The 17,667-nt window shown below is 35.6% G+C and overlaps 2 protein-coding genes across 2 annotated transcripts in view; one reads left to right on the forward strand and one right to left on the reverse strand.

Annotated features, from left to right (window-relative positions):
- Window positions 1–17,667, forward strand: part of FCHSD2 (FCH and double SH3 domains 2) — a 305,717-nt gene that overhangs the window by 53,021 nt on the left and 235,029 nt on the right. The window lies entirely within an intron of this gene.
- Window positions 9,074–10,091, reverse strand: LOC133099303 (G patch domain-containing protein 11-like). The gene has a single exon (XM_061202894.1). It carries the CDS (start codon window positions 9,966–9,968, stop codon window positions 9,174–9,176), a length of 795 nt encoding a protein of 264 aa, XP_061058877.1. The 5' UTR covers window positions 9,969–10,091; the 3' UTR covers window positions 9,074–9,173.

A 17,667-nucleotide genomic window follows, 5' to 3' on the forward strand; every position in this document is an offset into this window, starting at 1 on the left:
ACTGTTTCATTAGGATAACTACTTAACCTTTTTATTATGCCAGATTTTTTTTTAGCTGTCTTTTTTTTTTTTTTTTTTTTTTTTGGCTGCGTTGGGTCTTCATTGCTGTGCGCGGGCTTTCTCTAGTTGTGGCGAGCGAGGGATACTCTTCATTGTGGTGCACGGCCTTCTCACTGCGGTGGCTTCTCTTGTTGCGGAGCACAGGCTCTAGACGAGTGGGCTTCAGTAGCTGCGGCACACGGGCTCAGTAGTTGTGGCTTGCGAGCTCTAGAGTGCAGGCTTAGTAGTTGTGGCACACAGGCTTAGTTGCTCCGTGGCATGTGGGATCTTCCCAGACCAGGGCTCGAACCCGTGTCCCCTGCATTGGCAGGCAGATTCTTAACCACTGCGCCACCAGGGAAGCCCAAGCTGTCTTTTAAAAGCCTTTTAAAATACAACCACAGCTCAGATTTTGTACTAGAAATTCATGCAATAGGACCAACTTTATGGAAATTTTCTTTATAACCCAAGTTATCTAGAATGTATCTATAATAAGAATCAATAACAGTTATTACCTTAAGCCATAGAGGTTTACAAAATGAAATTTCCATATGTTAGCCAGCTTTAGATTTTGTAATTTTTACTGAATTGAATTGAAATATGAAGAGAAATTTTGACCTAATGACATTTCCTCTAACTTTTTATTTGAAAAAAACTTCAAATCTGTGGAAAAGTTGACAGAATAATATACTGAAGAATGGTCAATTTCCTCTATATTAACCAATTATTAACATTTTGCCCCATTTACATTATGTAGCTATACTTTTTTTTCTAAGCTGGACAGTTTGAAAGTAAGTTATAGCTATCATGAGACTTTTCATCCACTTACTTTACTTTGCATCTTCTGAGAACAAGATCATTTTCCAAAATAACTAATGTCATTATCATATCCAAGATAATGAATAATAATTCTATAATATCATTTAATATGTAGTTTGTATTCACATTTCCTCATTTATTCCCAAAATGTCTTTTATAGCTGTTTTTCCAAGATCCAGTTAAGGTTTACACATTGCGTTTGGTGTCTCTTGATTTTATTTAGAATATTTCTTTCACCTTTTTTGTTTTTCATGACACTGACTTTTTGAAAAATCTGGTCATTTTTCTTTTTAAAAAAATTACATTATTATTGACTGTATTCCCCAACTGTACATTTCATGCCCATGACTCATTTATTTTGTAACTGGAAGTTTACACCGTTTAATTTCTCTCACCTATTTTACTCATCTGGTCATTTGTCTTGTAGGAAGCTTTTTCGAATTGTCCAGGTTTTTTCTTCATGATTAGATCTAGGTTAAATTTTTAGCAAAAATGCTACATAGGTGATGTTGGACCTAATAAGATTTTATGGTTTGTTTTGGCGAGCCTGATAGATTAGAACACATCACCGATATTGCCGTTTTCAAGCCTGATTGAATCTTTAACAGTGATAGTAGATTTTTATCATTTATCAGTTTTCAAAATTATCTCAAGCCATTTCTGTTTTATTGTTTTTTTGCTATATCACATTTTGTTGGTGCTCTAAAAAGAATGAAGATTTGTTACATTAAAAGTATTTGGCAAGGTGTAATTAAAGAAAAATTAAACATTTGAGAATTTGTTTTAATTTTAACTTATACATTTTAGTTTAAGTTATTAAAGTTTTTAAAATGTCAAAGCCTGTATATTCTTAACTTACATTTAAAAATCAACTGAAAATCAGAATATTTGTCATTATTGTGGGAACTTCCTTCAGAGAGTCTGCTAGTTGTTAAATTGAAAGTATGTGAAACATTTATGTTACCAACTGTCTAATGGATAATGTTTGATAATGACACTAGTATAAGCTTCCTTTTTGGGACATTCCATAGTTTTGGCTATTATTTGTTGTTGGTACATCATCTAAATAGTCAAGACTATTTAAATAGCTTTAAAAGAAGTCGAATCACAATTTATGTGAACAGCTGCTTTGAATTTTTAATTTCCTGTATCAATTTTACCAATTTTAAAAGTCTTTAAAAATATAGTAGTTGTGTTTTGGTTTCTTTTTGGTATCTAATATTAATATTTAATATTCTTTTAAGTATTTTAATATTTTGGTTCATCTCTGTCAGGAGCTTAATCGTGTGAATATTGATGTTTCCTTAGTTAGACCATAAGATGAATGGAATCTATGCTCTAGCAGGACTTACTCCACTTAATTTTTTTATAAAAGTATTATTTTAAAATTAGTTTATTTTAAGATATACCACGTTTCATGTGTTGAGAAAATATTTTGAGCACTCTTGTAGGTACTGTGGATATAGCACTGTCCAAAAAAGAAGAAAAAAAAGTTCTAGCACTTACAGGACTTATATTCTATGGTTGTGTATTGTCTTCCAATTAAATATATTAAATTCTTTCTCTTCAGGGAATTCCCTGGCGGTTCAGTGGTTAGGACTCTGCACTTTCACTGCCGAGTGCCTGGGTTCGATTCCTGGTTGGGGAACTAAAATCCCATAAGACGCACAGCGTGGCCAAAAACATAATAATAAAATTAAAGAATAAAAAAATTTAAAAAATAAGTTAAAAATTCTTTCTCTTCAAAGCCACTGATGTGGCATTATAGTCAACTGAAAAGAATGACCTTTATAGAATTATTACTTGTGGTATATGTTGTCATCCTCTACACAAAGAATTGATGGGCCAAAAAGGTTGAGTATTATTTGAGAGATTTAGAGATCATACAGATGAGCTGTCCCAAAAAAAAAATATCGTAAAAGAAAAGAATTTAAGTGGGATTGATCAGATGACAGCAGCTTGAAAAATAGTACCTCAAGTACATGCACACTAAACTTGTAATACATTTTTAGGGGGATGTTAGAAGAAAGAAAGAAAATAATACTATGTATCCCTATTTACACTTGAAGGGATTTGAGCCCTGAACTTTTTCAAGTTTCTTGGTACTTTCAGTTTCCTACAAGAGTATTAATGTTTTATGTATTAATGTTTATTAATGGTTTGTGAAATTCCAAAAATAATAGATAATAGATGTATTATTCAAAAATAATAGATGTATTGCATATCTATTTATACAAACAGAGCAAATGAATCTCTGAAAACACAGAAGCCATATGAGTCACTAAACAACATTAAGTATTAGTGTAAAATTTAGTCTGGCTTTTGACTGTAGTTAGCTAACCACTGAGGTATTGGTAAAATCATTTGCAGTACTCAAACTGAAATTGCTAAAGGCAAGTTCTGTGTATTAATATACTTCCTGTAGTCTTTGGCAGAATGCTGCTAGTGAAGGAAGGATACAAAAGGTTACTGTGGCTGGAGAGAAAGAGCAGGAAAAGATTGTGGACTTTAAGGGTGGCTCCTTGTCTGAGGACAAACACAGAGCAAACACAGGCACCCTGTCAAAAAGCCTGTGGTTATCACCACAGTCGCACCTCAAGTGCAACTTTTTGCTATTTTTATTCTTTTAAGAAATAAATTTATGAAGAGTTGGGAATACTACCCAAGAAGTTAGTGTTGTGTATATGTGACAGGGTTCTTTTTTGGTAAATTTCATCAGCATAAAAGTTTAAAATGTAACTTATTTTAGCTGTGTACACCTGGCTTTCTGGCCATTGCTATTAAAGAAGCATTGGTAAAATTATTTGAAATGGTGGACTATATACTTGGAGTTTTCTATTTTGCTAGTCTTGTCCTGTAAAACAATAAGGATAACTATCTTGAGAGAAAGTTGAGGGTTGTTTTCTGTGTTCATGTTGATACTTATGTTTTTAAATTATTTTATTTTATTTTTGAGCTCCTTAGCTTGCAACAATGGTTAGAAATAAATTTTGGGAGAAAAGCAGTCTGATTTTTTTCCTCAAAATACTTGATATACATACTTTGATTTTTAAAGTTTTAAAAACTGTTGAAAGAAGCACTGGTGGATATGAGTAAATGTTAGTATTCTTGGGCATTTGATAGTTTTGTCTTCTTTTTTGAAACTTTGTTATATTTAGTTTTATTATCTTGCTTGTTATTTGGCTCTGCTCCCATATATAATTGAGGAATTATATGCAAAATATGCTTTTTAAAATTTATTTTTTATTTTTTTTTGGTTGAAGTACAGTTGACTTACAATATTGTATTAGTTTCAGGTATACATACTGCATAGTGATTCAGTGTTTTGCATATTATATTCCATTATAGGTTATTACAAGATATTAGGTATAATTCCCTGTGCTGTACAGTAAATCCTTGTTGCTTCTCTATTTTATGTATAGTAGTTTGTATCTGTTAATTTCATACCCCTAATTTGTTCCTCCTTCCTTTCCTCTTCCCTTTGGTAACCACAAGTTTGTTTTCTATATCTGTGAGTCTCTGTTTTGCATATACATCTATTTGTATTATTTTTTAGATTCTACATATAATTGATATCATATAGTATTTGTCTTTCTCTGTCTGACATTTCACTAAGCATTATATTCTCTAGTTATGTCCACATTGCTGCAAATGGCAGTATTTCATTCTTTTTTATGGCTGAGTTAATATTCCACTGTGTGTGTGTGTGTATCTCACATCTTCTTAACCCAGTTGTCTGTTGATGGGCACTTGGGTTGCTTCCATGTCATCATGGCTGTTGTAAATAGTGCTGCTATGAACATTGGGATGCATGTATCTTTCGAATTAGTGTTTTCCTTTTTTCCTGATACAGACCCAAGAGTGGAATTGTTGGATCATGTGGTAGTTCTATTTTTAGTTTTTTAAGGAACCTCCCTGCTGTTTTCCATAGTGACTGCACCAATTTACATTCCCACCAACAGTGTAGAAGGGCTCTCTTTTCTCCACATTCTCTCCAACATTTGTTATTTGTAGACTTTTAATGATAGCCATTCTAACAGGTGTGAGGTGATACCTCATTGTGTTTTTGATTTGCATTTCTCTAATAATTAGCAATGTTGAGCATTTTTTCATGTGCCTGTTAGCTATTTGTATGTCTTCTTAGGAAAAATGTCTATTCAAGTCTTCTGCTCATTTTTTGATTGGGTTGTTTGTTTTTTTGATATTGAGTTATCTGAGCTGTTTTTATATTTTGGATATTAACCACTCATCAGTTGCATCATTTGGAAATATTTTTTCCCATTCAGTAGGTTGTCTTTTTGTTTTGTCTGTGGTTTCCTTTGCTGTGCAAAAGCTATTATGTTTAATTAGGTCCTATTTGTTTTTGCTTTTATTTCTTTTGTCAGGCATTATTTCTTCAAATATTCTCTCTGCCCTTTTCTCTCTTCTTCTTCTGGGATTCCCACAATGCATAATTAGTCTGCTTGATAGTATCACACACTTTCCTTAGGCTCTGTTTGCTTTTCTTCAATCCTTTTTTCTTTCTCATCCTCAGACTTGACAGTTTTCATTGTCCTGTCTTCAAGTTCACTGATTCTTCTGCCTGCCCAAATTTGCCATTGAATTCCTTCAGTGAAATTTTCATTTCAGTTATTGCACTTTACAGCTATAAAAATTGTTTGGTTTCTTTTTTAGATTTTTCCATTTATTGATATTTCCATTTTGTTCACATATTGTTTTCTTGACTTTCTCCACATCTTCATATAGTTCTTTGAGCATCCTTAAAGTCTTTGTCTAGTTTGTCTGCCATAAGTTCTTTTTCAGGGACAGTGTCTGTTTATTTATTTATTTTCCTCTGAATGAGCCATACTTTCTTGTGTCTTTGTATGCCCTGTGATCTTTTTTGTTGTTGTTGTTGAACGCTAGATATTTGAATCTAATAATGTGGTAACTCTGGAAATCAGATTCTCCCCTTTCCGAAGGGTTTGGTGTTTTTTGTTGTTTTTGCTTTTTGATTGTTATAGTTTGTCTCTGTGCCAAGTATCAGCCTGAGGTATAAACTTAAGTCCTTCTCAGGTTTTTTCTGAGCCTTTCTCTGTACATGCATGGTCACTTTCTAATTTTCCCTTTATATGTAGTAGTTTTTGAATTTTCTAGTCTTTAATGTCTGGCTCCTTAAAGGGAAAAAGTGAAAAATGACAGGAGGGAAAAGGTTGCTAGTCCTTTAAATTCCCTCAAAATCACTTCATCTGGAGGTGGAGGTGCTTTCAGCAGTGGGGGAGGGGGTAGGTTACTTAAACAAGAATGGCTGCCTGCCTCTTTGTCTGCATTTCTATGATCAGAAGCGGCAATCAGCAGTGAAAACAGAGATCGCTGATATTTAGAGTACAGTGTCTTTTTTGCCCATCCTGGTTCTTGCAAGTTATGTGCAAGGTGCTTCAGGAACATGTAACACAAGCTGAGCTGCCTGCCATGTGCCTGGAGTAAAGGATGGATAGCTGCTACTGTGTGAAGAATGAAATTGACTGGAAAAAACCCTGCAATTTAACCATCCACACCTTCCCCTGGAAGTTGCTAACCTTCATCGGTCTTCAGAGTTCCAAAATAGTTACAGCAGATAGATTCTACCAGAGCAGTTGTTGTGTAGGTAGGGAGACTGATTCCTGCTGCTTCCTACTCCATCATTTTTCCAGAATCCTCCTCCCATTGTCTTCTCTTTAACCTAGAGTCTAATGTGCTTCTGACTTCAACCCTGATCATAGCTTCGCTTTCTGGTCCAGGGAGATGATTACCTCATTTTGATGCCCATCTTTGTCTTATTGGTTTTCTCCTTTAATTTTTTAATTTCTCATTTATATATATTTTGAGTGGGGTGGGCAAACATTGCATCAGAGCATGAATTTATTGTATGATCTTCACTTAAAGTCTTTCTTCTTTTTTTAATAAATTTATTTTATTTATTTATTTTTGGCTGCATTGGGTCTTCGTTGCTGGGCGTGGGCTTTCGCCAGTTGCAGAGAGCGGGGGCTACTCTTCATTGCAGTGTGTGGGCTTCTCATTGCGGTGACTTCTCTTGTTGTGGTGCTAGCATGGGCTCTAGGCACGCGGGCTTCAGTAGTTGTGGCACATGGGCTCAGTAGTTGTGGCTCGTGGGCTCTAGAGCGCAGGCTCAGTTGTTCTGGCGCACAAACTTAGTTGCTCCGTGGCATATGGGATCTTCCCTGACCAGGGCTTGAACTCGTGCCCCTTGCATTCGCAGGCGGATTCTTAACCACTGCGACACCAGAGAAGCCCTGAAGTCTTTCTTAGATAGTATTTACGGCTCCCTTTGGCTCTGGCATTGTATGGTATATTATTGTTGCCCATTTCTCCTGGAAAACTTTCTGACTGGAATGTATTCCCTCATTGCCTTTGAGTAGGAGCACAGGAAAAACAAAACAGTGCTATCCTGGGTATTTTTCCACACCCTTGGTATTAGAAAGATCAGGATGTCTCTAAATAAATCATGAGTTCTTGGGATTTTATGTTTGAATTTATTAGTGACAGAGAGTAGTAAGAAATGTGCACAAATTAAGACATGAATAGTGCCTCAACTTCCTGAACCACTAGATTTGGTACAATTAGATTTTTGGTTAAAAGTCTCCCTTGTACATGTATTATTTTCCTTGAGGTTTAACTTTAAACTAGTGATTACATTTGCATTCATTTAATGAATTTATCAAAAAATTATTAACTCCTTTTTCAGTTATACAGACACAGAGGTTAGAGCTAGGCTTTGAGTGGTGTTATATCATATTTGATCAGGGTATATTCCACCTAGTTTTTTTTTTTTTTTTTAAATGTATTTATTTATTTATTTATTTATGGCTATGTTGGGCCTTCGTTTCTGTGCGAGGGCTTTCTCCAGTTGCGGCGAGCGGGGACCACTCTTCATCGCGGTGCGCGGGCCTCTCACTGTCGTGGCCTCTCTTGTTGCGGAGCACACGCTCCAGATGCGCAGGCTCAGTAGTTGTGGCTCACGGGCCTAGTTGCTCTGTGGCATGTGGGATCTTCCCAGACCAGGGCTCGAACCCGTGTCCCCTGCATCGGCAGGCAGACTCTTAACCACTGCGCCACCAGGGGAGCCCCCACCTAGTTTTTTAAAAAAAACCTTTTAGTAAGGATAGTGGGTATACCAGGACAATATACAATTTGCTTTGCTTGTTGAAATAGGAATATTTTTTAAAGTTTTTTTCTTTCTTTCTTTTTGGCTGTGTTGGGTCTTTGTTGCTGCATTTTATTTATTTATTTTTGGCTGCATTGGGTCTTCATTGCTGCGTGTGGGCTTTCTCTAGTTGTGGCCAGTGGGGGCTACTCTTCGTTGTGGTGCGCGGGCTTCTCATTGCAGTGGCTTCTCTTGTTGTGGAGCAGGGCTCTAGGCACGCGGGCTCAGTAGTTGTGGCTCATGGGCTCTAGATCGCAGGCTCAGTAGTTGTGGCGCACGGGCTTAGTTGCTCCACGGCATGTGGGATCTTCCCGGACCAGGACTCGAACCCGTGTCCCCTGCATTGGCAGGCGGATTCCCAACCACTGTGCCACCAGGGAAGTCCCAGGAATATTTTTTGATGCTATCATAAATGAGACTGTTTTCTTGATTTCCTCTTTGTATAGAGTGTTGGTATAAGGAAGCACAACTGTTTTTTGTATGTTGATTTTTATATTCTGCAACTTTACTAAATTCATTTATTCTGATGGTTTTTTTTTTTAATAGAGTCTTTAGGGTTTTCTGCATATGAAATTATGTATTTGTAAACAGAGATAATTTTACTTTTCCCTTTCTGATTAGGATGCCTTTTATTTATTCTTGTCTGATTGCTCTTGCTAGTACTTTCAGCACTATGTTGAATAGAAATGGCAAGAGTGGGCACCTCATGTATTGTAAGTTGTGTACATAACTTTTTTTTTTTTAACAAGTCAACTAGCTCTTTATTTCATTGATAATAAAGCTGATATTTTGATCTCCAACTCCCATGTCTTATTTCTCAGTTTGTTCCAAAGTGAAGAAGGGAATAAGAGAGTTGGTGTCCTTAAATCCCATAAACGTCACAAAAGAGTCATAAATTGTAATTGCCCATGTCTATAATAATTGTGTTCTGAAATGGCTTTCCATTATGTTTTTGAAGCCAGTGAACGATTATATTCTAAAGTACAAAGTACTTCTAATGTACAAAAACAATGAAACATATAAAGGCCCTCTTTCTATACTGGTATCAAAAATTTGGAAATTCTAACTGCTCAACTGTCTATCTTTAGGAAACACTAACATTTGTCAAGCTTCTACTTTATTGAGAATAATCTTAGTCATGATCTGCAGAAGTTGGTCCTGGGCAATTTGAAGACAGGTCTTCTTTATCTTCATAGGCTGTTCCACACCAAATACAATACAGATGTTCTTCTCTTAAATAACTAGTCCATATTTGTAATTTTTCCAGTACACTTAAGTCTTCACTCTTATATTCATCTTCATCTTGTTCTTCTTCTTCCTCTTCCTCTTCTTCAGTTTCCTCTTCAAGCCTCAACCAGTACCATGCCTCCCTGGGAACCTGAATATTCTTCTGAGTATCCAATTGTTGACAGGCTCTCTGGCTTCTTCTAAGATCTCCTTCTAGCTTCGTTTCATCTTGCTTATTTTTAAGTCGCATTCGAAACTGTTCTGCAGCTCTTTCTTCAACTTGTTTTTTCATGTGAATCTTTCTTCTATAGCTTTCCAATTTTTCCTCTGTTTTCCGTTTTAGTAGTGCCTCATGACCAATGCCACTTTTTCCTGATTTGACATTGAGAGGAATTGGTTCGACAATACCGTCTCCACTTTTGCCGAGGGCCTGACCACTTTTATAGCCCATCTTCTGGAGCAAAGCAAACCCTTTGTTTTCACAGCCTAGTGCATTCTTCAATCCAATGTCACGTCTCTCTTGTTCTTCTTCTTTTAAACTCTTCTGCTTATTTTTCAAATTAGCTTCCTGTTGCTTTTCTTCTTTTCGACGGGCTTCTCGGATTTGCCTCAGCATTGGCAAGCCTGGTCTGATATCTTCTTGGACATTAATGAAGGCATCAGACATATAGTCCTCTTCTTCTGCCATGTTCAGCTTCATATGGCAAAACCATCTGGCAGCTCTACTCTCCCCAGACCAGCTCGCGAAAGCTAGCGCTGCGCAGACGCTCACCAACCTGCGCGGGACCTCTGGGCCTTCGCTTCCACCTGAGTTTCCACGGCCAGTGTCCTGTATATAACTTTTTATCATGTTTTGTACTAGTAGTCTTAAAGTCAAGAATCTAGTCAGTTTGATTTTTAGGTGATTGAGGGGCAGATTGTGATGACATCCAGTTATACCAGTGTTACATTGAGATGTTACATCTGAGATTGTCCATTTTAAACTGAATATTGGTATATGTAGTATACTACGTAATGCCTGATTTTTAGAGCCCTTTATGCAGTAATAACCTCAGGTCTTAATGCCAAGTTGCTATGGCATAAGCCTGACTGGTTTTATGACATTAGAAAAAAATGTTGCAAAACTTTTAAAGAATGCAGAATTGGCAGTCCTGGTGGCTCAGTGCCTCATGCCCCTCTTAGCTCACTGAAAGGCTGAGGGATTCTCATTCCTGGTATAGCTGTGGGGGTGCAGTACATTATTTGGGAAGCTCTGATTTAAAGCTAGTAGAGAGACATGGAATGGATTCTCCTTCAGAGCCTCCAAAAAAGGAACCAAGCCTGCTGACACCTTTATTTCAGACTTCTAGTCACCAGAACTGTGGAAGAATACGTTTCTCTTGTTTTAAGCCACCTAGTTTGTGGTACTTTGTTACAGCAGCCCTGGGAAATGGATACAGTAACTAACTATAATTTTCCTATTCAAATATTAATTTGAGCCTCTTGATGAAGCTACATGTATAAATATGATTGAAAAGAGGATCTTCTCCTAAGTTATGATAACCATAGTTTTTGGAGTACTAAGTATATGTTAGACATAATTATTTTATTTAAATTCTTATAATAAACACTGTAAGATACTGGCTATTATACCTACTTTTAAAATAAAGACACCGAGACTCAGAAAGGGCAACCCTCACACAGTCTGAATGTTGGTGTCTGACCAAAAGCCTGTGTTTTCTTTCCTCTCTCACTGTTTCTGTATGTAGTTACAGAGGTCAGTTTCCAGTGGTGTTTATAGATTTTCTTGTGTAACTCACAATTTACTTCTGTATAATCTAGACAAATAAAAAATGATGGTCTCTTAAATGTACCAACCTTTTCCAAAAGTTCTGAGTTCTGTATAATTTTAGTATTTGTTTGCATTTCTTATTTTCAGCCAGGGGCCAGAGTATAGAACCAACTTACATCATTCTATTATATCATTCTATTCCTTTGGGATCATTGAATAGCTAAAACCAGTAAGTACCAAAAATTTCTCATGGGAGGTTCAGGAACTTTAGAGTTATGTCTAGAGAATCAGAATGATTAGATATCCATTCTTGTTTATTAATAGCTTTAAATAGATCATTCAGAACAAATAGTTAGTAGTCGATTTTTATGTAAGAGAGCCCCCCAAATGTAGGGACTGCCAGTAAAGACTAACGTAATTGAAAGGGTATCATCTATCCCATTTGTGATGACTGGTCATAGAGAAAATCAAACCTATTATCTATCTTCAGTGGAAGGAGATGACATAGTCCTGAACATGATGGTTTTGGGCTCATATTTGATTACAGATAATTTTTGGGGGGAGGTTGTGACATTGCTGAGTAAATATTGAAACACTGCAGGGATCAAATGCATACTTGACAGTGCAGGGATCAAATGCATACTTGACACTGCGGGGATCAAATGCATACTTGTGCAGCTTCTCCATTCAATCCCTTTTCTAAACAGTATTGATTAATAGTGTAGTTCGACTAACACTGAGGACCGACCATGTGGCAGGTGCTGTTAGGTGGTGAGGATATCATTAATAAAATTAGAATATTTCCTTTTCAGATACAGGTTTTTTATATTGGTAATGGAAAGTAACATTTTAATTGGGCTGGGGGAAGATAAAGTAAAAACTATTTGCAGGCTTCTCTGGTGGTGCAGTGGTTAAGAATCCGCCTGCCAGTGCAGGGCACAGGGGTTTGAGCCCTGGTCCGGGAAGATCCCACATGCCGCGGAACAACTAAGTCCCTGTGCCACAACTACTGAGCCTGCGCTCTAGAGCCCGCAAGCCACAACTACTGAAGCTGGCGTGCTTAGAGCCCGTGCTCCACAACAAGAGAAGCCACTGCAATGAGAAGCCCGTGCAGTGCAACGAAGAGTAGCCCCCACTCGCCGCAACTAGAGAAAGCCCGTGCGCAGCAATGAAGATCTAACACAGCCAAAAATAATAAATAAATTAAAAAAAAACTATTTGCAAATATGTTATAAAAGTGGAATTTTTAAAAATGGTTTATATAAGTAGATAATTTATTTGATATTATACATAGTTTAAGCTTTAGAACTAAAAAGGAGGGGGCATGCCTTCTAGGATATTATAAAACCTGAAAAAAGAGAAGCAGTCTCTGCAAAATGAAATATTTTCATTCATTTGTAGTTATTAATAGGAATCATATAGCACTGGTTACTTTTTTTTTAACATCTTTATTGGAGTATAATTGCTTTACAATGGTGTGTTAGTTTCTGCTGTATAACAAAGTGAATCAGCTATACGTATACATATATCCCCATATTCCCTCCCTCTGGCATCTCCCTCCCACCCTCCCTATCCCACCCCTCTAGGTGGTCACAAATCATCGAGCTGATCTCCCTGTGCTATGCGGCTGCTTCCCACTAGCTATCTATTTTACATTTGGTAGTGTATATATGTCCCTGCCACTCTCTCACTTCGTCCCAGCTTACCCTTCCCCCTCCCCGTGTCCTCCAGTCCATTCTCTACATCTGCATCTTTATTCCTGACCTGCCCCGATGTTCTTCAGAGCACTGGTTACTTTGTGATGGAATTTAATTGCTGTGTTGTTACATTCCTCTTAAAAGTAAAAAGGACATGGTTGCTGTCTTTGAGTAAGTCTTAGTCTAATGGAGAAATAGACCCATAAACAAATGAAACTAGCTCACCTAGTTTTGCGAAGGAGAATCATTATTCATCGTCAAATAAATGCATATCTAATGCTCCTCAGTAGGGCACTGCTTCATAGTATTGCCCACGTGAGAGAAGCTTCAGCACTTTAAATCATCAGGTGAGTTCGAATTTGGGATTCATATCTGAAATCACTTTTTATCTTTCCTTTCAATGTACATGTTATGTCATTTACAATCAACAATTACATAGGTCTGTTGTTTGTTGTATCTGAGCATCAGTTGTTCTGTAGTAGGGCTGCCTGTCTCTTTGATGCACTCTCTACAACCTGCAGAGTGACTTTTGAATAAGCAGTATAGCCTATGTTTTAAATCAGCTGGTCCCAAAGAATTTACAAATTGGGTGAAACGCCATCCAAGCTTTTAATGTGATGTATGGGAAAAAATAATGAACAGAAATTTCATTTTATAAACTGCCATTACTCTAGCATATATAGTTGCTCTTTCTAATTCTCTAAGTTGGTTTGCTTTATGGATTTTCTGAGAAAGCAGGAGGTGATCTAATGCTTTTACTTTAAAAGAGGGGACCGTAACACTGTCCAGGAAGCATTCCATGATAGCACTCACACCTCACTTCCCCACCTATAGAGTCCTTAAATACAGGATTATATTTCCCTTGTGATTTATTTCTAGCACTTAGTACAATATCTGGCACATTATAAGTGCTTAAATAACATCTGATGCATGAAGAATGCTTTTTTCATGTGTGCTGTGTTAGAAATTACAATTCAGAGTAAGAATCAATAAAATGTTATTCTTAAGCTGAGAAAGTGGTATTAGTAGAGGGAAATAGAAGCATGTCTTTTGAATAATAATTGAGATTTACAAGTGGCTCATGTGGTATAAATTACTGCTTTATATTCTCAGAAATTAATCATTTAATGAAGTTTACATTTAAATAGTTCGCAAAAACTTTATTTCTCATAGTAGGATTAAACTTTTACATCCATTTAATGACATTTGCCTTTGATTTTTAGAGTATTATATGTATGTAATTTAGCAGAGTTATATATATATAATTTAGCAGTATTATATGTGTATAATTTAGCAGAATTATACTCTTAGTCTTCATGCACTAATAAATGTAAACTAAACATTGATTCAAGGAGTATTCGTTTTTATTGAACTGCTGTTGATGTTATTAACTGTTATTTTAGTGAACAGTTATTAGTTCAAATAATTTTTTTAGTGACTTAAACATTAGAACTTGGTGAATTTTTGCATATGAGCAAGTGGTTTCTTAAATCAGTTTTTCAGGGTAGCTGCAAAGATAAGTAAAACTTGATTCTTATCCTCAAAGGATTTATAATCATGTAGGATAAAACAGATATGTAAATGAGTATAGTATAAGGCAAAATCAAGTGGTTTCCAAATCACAGTTGTATTCAGCAAGATTATAAGCAGAAACAATACATACTAATAGTGAATGATGAGAGAAGACTTTGGATAAGGCATTCACTGTCAATTACTGTTGGAATAAGATACTCCACTTCTTAAAGTGAGGTTCCCTTTGTCCTGTTTGGCTCAGTTCTTGAGAACTAGGGCCTATTTTCAGTGCTTTTAGATTTTGTGAATTAGAAATCTTGACTATTTGCTAAAAATGGGTCTCTGGAGGATAAGAATTTTCTAAATCAAGAGTATAGCCTGATGGTTAAGAATATGGTTTGAATTCCCCCTCTGTCACTTATTAGCTGTATAACCTTGGGCGGTTTACTTAACCACTCAGTGCTTCAGTTTACTGATCTATAAAATAGTATGATGATGATGATAATAATAATAATACCATGTAGGGTGGTCATTTGTCTTTATTTCTTATTAGAGTATGCTTTCTCAGGAATAGACACTTCATAGCAGAATAAATGGCTGGAGAGTCTGAGATAAACAAGACTGTCCATGTGCGTGCGTGCTCACGCATAGACTAAGACTCCAATTGTAGTGCAGTGAGATTAGAACTATACTGAAAATAAGAGCAGGGAAACTGAGGGTTTTAGAGTAGGTTTTTAATCTGGGATTTTTAATCTATTGCAGGTTTCAGGGAGAGAGCAACCGTTTCTTTGCTTTTTTTTTTTTTAGACAGCATTGACTTTTACGTTTGGAACAGTTCTGGAATTCTGAGGATTCTAAAAGCCTGGATGTTAGTTACCTAAGTACCTTCTCTGATTTTTAAAATATTTTCTCTGACTCCTTAAAAACGATCAGTGCAAAATTAATGAGACCCCCCCCCCTTTCTTCTATTTAATTTTCCATTATTCTTTGTGTGCTGTTAACTAATTCTCTATTTCTGTGTTTTCAATTCAAATCATTTAATCTGTACTTGTGAATAAAATTGGGCTCATTCCAAATCTTTCTTTGTAGCCAAGTATATTGTAGTCACTAAATTTTTCAACTAATGTCATACTGAAAGGATGTTAAAATGTTAATATGCTTTATATTGTTCCCTTTTATTATTAATACATCTAAACATACAGCAAAGTTGAAAGAGTATAACAGTTAATACCCATATACCCACCACCTGCATTCTACCATTAACATTTACTATACTTGCTTTATCACATATCCATCCATATTTTGATCGTTGTATCATTCAGTATTCCATTTTATTTTTGGTGTGTTTCAAAGTAAATTGCAGACATCAGGACACTTCCCTCTAAATACCTCAAGTGTGCTTTGTTTTTGAAAGATCTATTTTTTTCCCTTTTTTGTTTTATTCAGAGTTGATGTTTTAATACTTTTTATTTTCTATTTATATGCTTTATTTTAATTTTGGACTGAACTCACTGCAGTTAATTCTGTTACTAAGACTTCTCATTATTAATGCTCAAAATTAGATTTGCTTTTTTTTTGGTTTGGATTTTTTGTAGTCATGTAAGTCAATTTTCTTAAATATTTTTGGCTTAAATAATTATAGCATTTTTACCCTATAGTTTCCAATACTTCAGGATATGATTGCTGATACAAGTTTTGAAGATAAGTTCTCCATACCATTAGACATTAAAAGCATTTCTTGTTTTTAAACTATGTAGAAGATCTCAACTAGCTTATGAACTGTTTTTAGCCGAGAATTGTATATCATCTTTCCTTATGGCTTGTAACTTCTTGAAAGGAAGAACTCAAATATTCGTTGTTATATTGACTCTATGATGTCAATGCTCAAGATATTCTGGGCACTATTGTTCTAAAGTTGAAAGTTTAAAAACAAATCCTAACTTATATTTTTCAGCAACTTTCAAGAAGTTATATTCATTATATATGTGGTGTATATTATAATGGAATTCAAAAAATCATAATAGGAAATTATTCAAGAGGTATGTAATAGTGAGGCATTGTTCTCAGAATAACAGGATATCCTTCTATTTTATAGACTTTGCATTTCCAGCCTATAGAAGAATATAATGACCTACTCTGGGCATAACTTTTTACAAAAATAATTTTATTATTTTAAAATAATTGAACTTGGACATTGAATTGGATAACTATTATAGATTAACTTGTTATTTTAGAATTGGATTCCAAGTAACAAATAAAATCCAAAGCACATCAAACTAAAATGATCTTTTCTACTGTTTTCATTGTTGCTTCTTGAAATCTACATAGGATATCATTTTTTGAAAGTGTTCAAAGTGCAGTTAGATAAAAATTATAACAGAAGAAGGTCATTTTTTCCTCTGATCCACACACAAATGCACTCCTGTAGTTGGAACTCTTGTTTGTCTGGCTTGAAGATTCTTTTGGGTCTTCCAGATTTAGTGCTTATTCTTCTATCTGGATCAGATAAATCAAAATCAGACACGCAAATTAGAGTTTTAGGATACCAAGAGACAGACACCATGTAGAGGGGTTTTACATGCCCTTCATTCTCTGTCAGTGGTGATGCCTAAGTAGTATCTAAACTTAATTCTTCTGGCCCTATGTCTGCAGGTAGGAATGTTTAATCGTCTTAATGGTCCTGAGCTCCAGTAATGTCTTTGCTTATTGAATGATTGGGGCAGAAAAATAGAGAAGCCTTCTCAACATTATGTTCAGCCATCTAGAGCAAGGGTTGGCAAACGTTTTTTTTTTTTTTTCAAAGGACTAGAGAGTAAATATTTTAGGCTTTGAGGGCCACAATTGCCCAATTTTGCTGTTGTAGAGTGAGAGTAGCTGTAGATGGTTGGTAAACAAATACATGTGATTGTGTTCCAAGCTTTATTTAGAAAAACAGACAGCAGGTTGTAATTTGCCAGCCTGTGCGATATCGCTGTGCTTCTTGGACTACCTGTTGTGAGGATTTTTTTTCTTTAATAATTTGTGCATGGACACTTTTGTAAAGTACAATAAAAGTAAATTACTAGGAAAACAAAATTTATTTTTTAATGATAATTTATTCATTTTAATAGTCTTTTTTTTTTTTAATCTTTTGGCCGCACCACATGGCATGAAGGATCTTAGTTCCCCGAACAGGAACTGCACCTGTGCCCCCTGCATGGGCAGCGTGGAGTCTTAACCACTGGACCACCAGGGAAGTCCCTGGAAAATGAAATTTAAAAAGACAAAATATAAGCTCAAAAATTTTAGATTAAACAGATAATTACATTTCAATAAGTATAATTAAAACAGTCATACGTAAGGAAAAAGAAAAGAAGTAGAAATACTATAAATGTTGTTACTGGAAAGTATCTTCTAGCCTATTAATAGAGTAGCTATAA

The sequence above is a fragment of the Eubalaena glacialis genome, chromosome 10, assembly GCF_028564815.1.
Source record: "Eubalaena glacialis isolate mEubGla1 chromosome 10, mEubGla1.1.hap2.+ XY, whole genome shotgun sequence".
Classification (NCBI taxonomy): Eukaryota; Metazoa; Chordata; class Mammalia; order Artiodactyla; family Balaenidae; genus Eubalaena; species Eubalaena glacialis.